The following is a 7500-nucleotide window of genomic DNA, read 5'->3' on the forward strand; positions in this document are numbered from 1 at the left end:
GTACATATTGCCGTACATGCCGTCCCTGTCAGGTAGCTGGTAAACCTAATCCCACGGTTAAACCGTACCCACTACAGCCCATACCCGTAGTCAAAGAGCCCTTCAGTAAAATAGTTATCGACTGCGTGGGACCTTTGCCCAAGACCCCCCGTGGTTTTCAGTTCTTGTTCACGATTGTAGATTGTGCGACACGCTATCCTGAAGCCATTCCCTTGCGCCGCATCACGGCGAAGAATGTAGTTCGAGCCCTGATTCATTTCTATACCCAAGTGGGCCTTCCAACAGTGGTGCAGTCGGACCAGGGATCCAACTTTACCTCCCGCTTGTTCAATCAGGTGATGGAAAGCCTGGGTGTCAGGCAGTCGAGGTCCTCGGCCTATCATCCCCAGTCACAGGGAGTAGTTGAGAGATTTCATCAAACTCTCAAACGAGTCCTACGGACTTTCTGCATCGAGACTGGGCGGGATTGGGACGAGGGAGTAGATCTTCTTTTGTTTGCAATACGCGACAGCGTGCAAGAATCGCTAGGTTATTCCCCCTTCCAATTAATATACGGTCATGAAGTACGGGGACCTCTTAAGGTACTGAAGGAGAGCTGGATCTCTAACAAGGCAGAGACCCCGTTGGCCTCCTATGTACCTAAGTTTAGGGAGAAGTTACAACTTGCTTTAAGTCTTGCTCATTCAAATTTAGATTGTGCGCAGACAAAGATGAAACAACAGTTTGATAGGTCTCATAGAGCTGAAGACAGATATTTCGCTGTAGGGGACCAAGTTTTGTCTCTTTTGCCCTTGAATAATCTCCCTTTACAGTCTAAGTATAGTGGACCATATGTAGTCTTAGAGCGTCAAGGGCAGGCCAACTACGTGATACACACCCCAGATAGGCGAAAGAAAAGGCGCCTAGTGCATGTGAACCTCCTCAAGCCTTTCCACGATCGTGATGAGGCTGAGTGCAATAGGGCGGAGCCCGTGTGTATGGTAGTGCCGGAAGAGAGTGATGCGAGTGACGAGTGCTTCTCGGTAACACACAGTGCGACAGGGCCTAAACTGGATAACTCGACTATCGTGCGAAACCTGAGTGAGAAACTGAAACATCTCTCTGGTGCTCAAGTGGAGGACATCCAATCCTTTCTGACGGACTTCAAGGGCGTCCTGGGAGATACCCCCCGCCCCTGTTCGACGCTGGAACACGACGTGGATACCGAGGGGGCTCTTCCAATCCGCCAACGCCCCTACCGCCTGAACGCCTTCAAGAGGGAGTACCTTAGGGCCGAGGTGCAGCGTCTCCAGGAGCTAGGTATCGTGGAACCCAGCCACAGCCCTTGGGCCTCCCCAGTGGTCCTGGTGCCCAAACCCGACGGCTCGATGCGTCTGTGTGTCGACTATCGCCGCGTCAACGCCGTGACAAAAGCTGATGGATATCCCCTGCCGAGGATCGATGACGTCATCGACGATGTGGGTGCAGCGCGGTGGGTGACGAAGTTGGACCTGCTACAAGGCTACTACCACGTTCGACTAACGGAGCGCTCGAGAGCCATCTCCGCTTTCGTCACGCCGGAGGGACTGTATCAGTTCACGGTCCTCCCCTTCGGCCTCAGGAACGCCCCTTCCACTTTCCAACGCCTGATGAACTTCATCACGACCGGGTTGGAGGGCGTCCGCTGCTACCTTGACGACATCGTTGTCTTCGGAGATACCTGGGAGGAGCACCTGGACCGGTTGAAGACCCTATTCGCTGTGCTGGCGGCCAACAGCCTGACGGTGAACCTCGCCAAGAGTGAGTTCGGCCATGCTCAAATCACCTTCCTCGGACATGTGGTAGGGCGGAACGAGGTCCGGCCTGTCGCCGCCAAGATCGCAGCCATCCAACAGTATCCTGTGCCAGCAGACAAGAAGGCTGTGATGCGTCTCCTCGGCCTGGCGGGTTATTATAGACGGTTCTGCCCAAACTTCTCAACCGTTGTAGCCCCGATGACCGACCTCCTGGGAGGCAAGAAGGTTTTCAAGTGGACCCCCGAGTGCCAACAAGCCTTCGAGAGCCTCAAGACCCTGATGTCTGGAGCGCCCGTATTGCGCGCACCTGACTTGCAAGCGCCCTTCATTTTGCACACCGATGCCAGCGACGTCGCAGGAGGGGCCGTGCTGCTACAGGAAGGCGAGGAAGGAGCAGTACAACCCGTCGCCTACTACTCCAAGAAATTCAACAAACACCAGAGGAACTATGCCACCGTGGAAAAGGAGGCGTTATCCTTGTTAATGGCCCTCGAACACTTTCGCGTGTATCTCGGGAGCACTCTACATCCGATACAGGTGTTGACAGACCATAATCCGCTTACGTTCGTAGAGCGGATGAGACATACAAACCAGCGCCTGCTGAGGTGGGCGTTGGCTATTCAACCGTTTAATCTAAAAATAAGGCATATACCCGGAAAATTAAACCTTTTAGCAGACTCACTCTCTCGTGCTCCAGCCCTATAGGTATACTGTTTGTGTTTATTTCCCACGTATACTGTTTGTGTTTATTTCCCATGTACACTGTTGTGTTTATTTCACATGTATACTGTTGTGTTTATTTCCCATGTACACTGTTGTGTTTATTTCCCATGTATACTGTTTGTGTTTATTTCTCATGTATATTATTTATATTCACCTTGTGTCATGTTCCACGTATACTGTGCATTTACTGTGTGTATTTCTCATGCGCTCTGTATATGTTTATTTTTGTGGATTACCCATGTGCCCATTTTATGTGTATGATTCATATTCGCCTCCCGTTCGGGAGACTCACCTTCTTTTTGGGGGAAGGTGTTGCGAGCTTGCTCCAAACAATGCCTCGACCTAGGATTTACCCACGCGGTGTCCACACAAAGCCTTGACCTGGGGTCTTTCCCGCGCGGCTGTTGGCGTGGGTACGCTCGCCTCGGATCGCGACCGCGCATGCGCGGTTGTGTGTATTGTTACTGGCTATGCATTATTCTAGTTAGTTAGGAAAGTAGCTAGTTCCAATTATGATTGCTGAATACCTTTCAAGAGTATTCTTATTGTTGCTGCGTGCCTTGCTATGTGTACTGGTGACTACAGAATGTATTATGATTCTGTACTACGTCGCCGTATGGTGACGTCTGGCAACTCTCTCCACGCTGACCTCTGTTCAACTCGGCGTGGCTTGGGTTCGCGTCACTTCTCTTTCTACCCCTGACCCAAGTGGTCATGTCTCACCATTATCCTAAGTATTGTATACCTTAAGTTAAGAATTAGGCTTTAGCTAGGTTGTTAGTTGTGATGTAGTATTCTTGTATTAATTAATTATCACTTAATAATTAGGTATTTTTATACATCACGCTTTTATTCAACCCCCCTCAGTGACAAGTAGAGTTCGTTGTTGTAGTCATATTTACCTAGACTGCAACAATATATATATATATATATATATATATATATATATATATATATATATATATATATATATTGTACATATGCATATGAACATATATATTACACTTCTAAATGTATCGACGAAATCAAATGCTCGTCAAGAAAACATTTAACACTGGTCTCAGAAAGTGGAGTCAAAGCCCTGAGAACACAAACCGTGATCGATTCCTCAGGATATTACCACCAGACACGACAGACTTAATCCCTGGAGGGTGTTCACCCGACACGGACAGAGTCGACCTATTGAGGACGTTGACATCTATAGAGTACATAAGAGTGGAGGAGACTACGAGAGAAATAAGGCCTATACTAGACAGTTCCAATTCCCTTACCACCTGTCATCCCTATCCATAAAGTTTTCTCAACTTCTCTAAAAACAACCAATTGTTTCAGCGCTCACTACATGGTTACTTAGTCTACTCCATTTGTTAACCACTCTTTGGTAAACCAGTTCTTGCCTATTTCTTTCTCAAACCTACATTTGTCAAGTTTAAACCCATTATTACGAGTCCTATCCGATGACGTCCAGTAAGGATTAGTTACCACAGGGAACGAGATCCACGGCATATGCTATATCTTCCTATCTTGATTTCTTCCGATGTCGATCAGATTTACATCAAGGAAGACCATGCAAAGAAAACAGTATAGCAAGTTGGTATGGTGTCAATGCTGGGTCGTGAATAGCGTGTTAGATCTGGAATCGTTTGCCGATGGTTCTAAACTAGAACCTAGGAATGACTTCATCCAGGAAGTATGGTTTCCATGAATCCGACCCCAAATGAGGCGCTCAATGCCAGACGAGTGAAAACGCCAAAACCATGTTTTGAGTTATGACTGCCCAAAGTTTGGCCAAATGAGCGCTCAAAGAAAACGTATTTTTGAGGCGTCGGCGTCTTCGTTTGTCTAGCACGGAGCGCCTCAAACGATCGAGACCCCACTCAAACAGGATAGTGTCTGACCCTCTGATAGGTAATAAATTACCCGACGCCGTTTACATAATACACACATTGCACCACAGTACCCAAAGTGTTACCAAACGTATGCTTTACAATAAAAGCAAAGGCTTTAACAAGAGGGATGCAGGCAAGCTCATTATATTAAGACATCAGGACAAGCTTAGGTTTAAGAAGGAAACACGTAAGAATTGGTTTACCAAAACAGTGGTTATCAAATGGAATAGACTGATGAACCATGCAGTGAACGCTGAAACAACTGTTTGTTTTATAAGATGAGATCAATTTATGGATAGGGATGACAGGTGGTAAGAGACGTGAAACTTCCTTGTGTAGGCTTTATGGTCTCTTACAGTCTTCCCAATTCTTATGTATAATCATTTCTGAGAATGCGGGTGAGGTGAGGGTCGGTAATCATTCAAATGACATTGTGAGTTTCCATTGTTGCGGGGATGATAAAACATACCTTTATCTACCTAGCGTAAAAATGACAACATGAAACAGTTGTGGAGAGGAGGTAGTATGTATATATATATATATATATATATATATATATATATAAATATATATATATATGTATATATATATATATGTATATATATATATATATATGTATATATATATAGATGTATATATATATATATATATTTATAAATATATATATATATATATATATATATATATATATATAGATATATATATATATATGTGTGTGTGTGTGTGTGTGTGTGTGTGTGTGTGTGATGTATGTATGTATGTATGAATGTATGTATCTATGTATGCATGTATGTATGTATGTATGTATGTATGTGCGCATGTATGTATGTATGAATGTTTGTATGTATATATGTATGTACGCATATATGTATGTATGTATGTATGTATGTATGTATGTATGTATGTATGTATGTACGCATGTATGTACACATGTATGTATGTAGGTAGGTAGGTATGTGTGTAAATTTTATATATGCTTGTATATATATGCATCTATACATGTATGCATGCATGCATGTATGTATGCATGAATAGAAGGATGTACGAGTACAGTAGCTATCTAAGTGGGTTATGTATAGATACACGAATGGAAGGATGTACAGTACCTATGCATGTGTAGATATAAGTATACATTTATGTATGTGTATATGTATGTATGTATATTGTACAGGTAAGTATATATATATATATATATATATATATATATATGCATATGGTTATAAACATTTTTCATGAGTGCATTTGCGTATGAACTCGGTATTTATATTTGAATGCGTATATACGTGTGTACACAAGAACGCGTGTGTGTATTTACCTAGTTGTATCTTACGGGAAGGAGAGCTATGCTCGTGATGTCCCGTCTCTGCATCTTGCCATGTCTAATTTGCTCTTAAATTCGTGTATGGCTTTTGCACACACTATTGTTTCGTCTAGTTTGTTCCATACATTCCGCACCCTCGTCCATGTCATTCAAATACATAGCAAACATTATTGGAGCCAGTACTGATCCCTGCGGAACTCCACTAATCACCTCTTTCCAAGTAGGAATCTTATCTCTGAGCACTACTATAATTTTTCTTTCATGCAAGAAATCCTCCACCCATTTCAGTAGTTTATCTTGCATCCCGCCTATGGTTTCCAGTTTTCTTAATAGTTTTTTGTGCGGTATTTTGTCAAAAAAAAAAAAAAAAAAAAAAAATTAGGTCTAGGAAAGCACAATCAGCCCATCCATTCCTTTCCTGTATTATATCTAGTAGTCTTGAATAAAAACAGATAAAAATTTTGGCACATGATCTTCCCTGTCTAAATCCGAATTGTCTCACATTTAGTATATTGTTCTACTCTAGATGATTTATCCATCTACTTTTTATAACTTTTTCACAAATTTTGGCTACCATGTAAATAAGGGAAACCAGTCTGTAATTTGTTGGGTCTTCCTTGTTTCCTAATTTATATATTAGTATGATATCGGTATTTTTCCGGTCTTCTGGTATTTTTCCTTCTTTGAGTGAGCAATTTATTATGCTATATATTTTGTCTATTAGTTCTTCTTTACATTCTTTTAGTATCCAGTTTGCGATTCCATCCGAGCCCTGCAATTCCATGACATCAAGGTTTACTATTTGGTCCATTATTTCTTTTCGTGTTACTATTATTTCCCTCATGGGTGGGGGGGTTCACTTCTCGCCCTTCATCAGCCATTTTTGTATCTTCTGTGTATTGCATATTCCCTTGGGGTAGTTTACCATTTCCTGTTTGTTTTTTAGTTTACCGTTCACACATCTATAGAATAGTTTTGGCTGATCCTTACATTTTTCTATTATGTCTTTTTCATAGTTTCTTTTTTCCTCCATGCTTATCTTTACATATCCATTCCTTTGATTGATATATATTTGACACTTTCTAGTTTTTTTTTTTTTTTTTTTTTTTTCTTTCCATCTTTTCAAAGCTTTATCTCTTCTATCTTTCGCTTCGCACCTTCCAAACCTTTTCCTGTTTTTACTATGGGACACATTCATCCACTCCTTCATTATAAATTTCCGTCAAAACAATTCGTTTTTCTTCCACTTGTGTTTCTTTATTGTAGGATTTATCCCAACTCGCTTAAAAAAAGAAAAAATTCTTTTACTATACGTAAGTATTCCTTTTCTGTATTTCTCATTTCCTATATTTCCTCCTTTAGTTCTAACTCAAGTAAAAACTTGCCATTCCCAATTGGTGTCTTGTATTCAATTTTATCAACAATTTCAGGTTCTAACGTAAATAATAAATCTAGTCTCGACGGTTCTTCATTATTCCTAAATCTAGTGTTTTATTTTACCCAATGTGTCATTGTATGTTCTATAGTCATGTCAAGTAATACATTTACCAAGAGATCCTCTCCATCTTTCACTGCCATTTCCCAACGGATTTCTTTACAATTAAAATGTTCCATAAGTACCACGTCTCCTCCATCCTTCAGCATCTCATTTAATGAAAACCTTGCATCATCTAAAATTTTATAATTCTCTCTCCAAGACCCTGTTTTTGGGGGCAAATAAGTCACCACAAACTTTCTACTTTTCATGTCACTATCTTCAACTCTTATTGTGATCATCTCCTTTTATAACTTT

General features: G+C 41.7%; 1 protein-coding gene across 1 annotated transcript in view; it reads left to right on the forward strand.

Annotated features, from left to right (window-relative positions):
• Positions 1–7500, forward strand: part of LOC143039260 (uncharacterized) — a 12121-nt gene that overhangs the window by 550 nt on the left and 4071 nt on the right. Inside the window, exon 1 of the mRNA XM_076209134.1 lies at positions 1–2380. This exon is cut by the window's left edge and continues 550 nt beyond it. Coding sequence (XP_076065249.1) covers positions 1–2380 — 2380 coding nt within the window. The remainder of the gene's footprint in view (positions 2381–7500) is intronic.

Source organism: Oratosquilla oratoria, chromosome 26 (assembly GCF_046742065.1).
Source record: "Oratosquilla oratoria isolate Oo_2021 chromosome 26, ASM4674206v1, whole genome shotgun sequence".
Taxonomy (NCBI): domain Eukaryota; kingdom Metazoa; phylum Arthropoda; class Malacostraca; order Stomatopoda; family Squillidae; genus Oratosquilla; species Oratosquilla oratoria.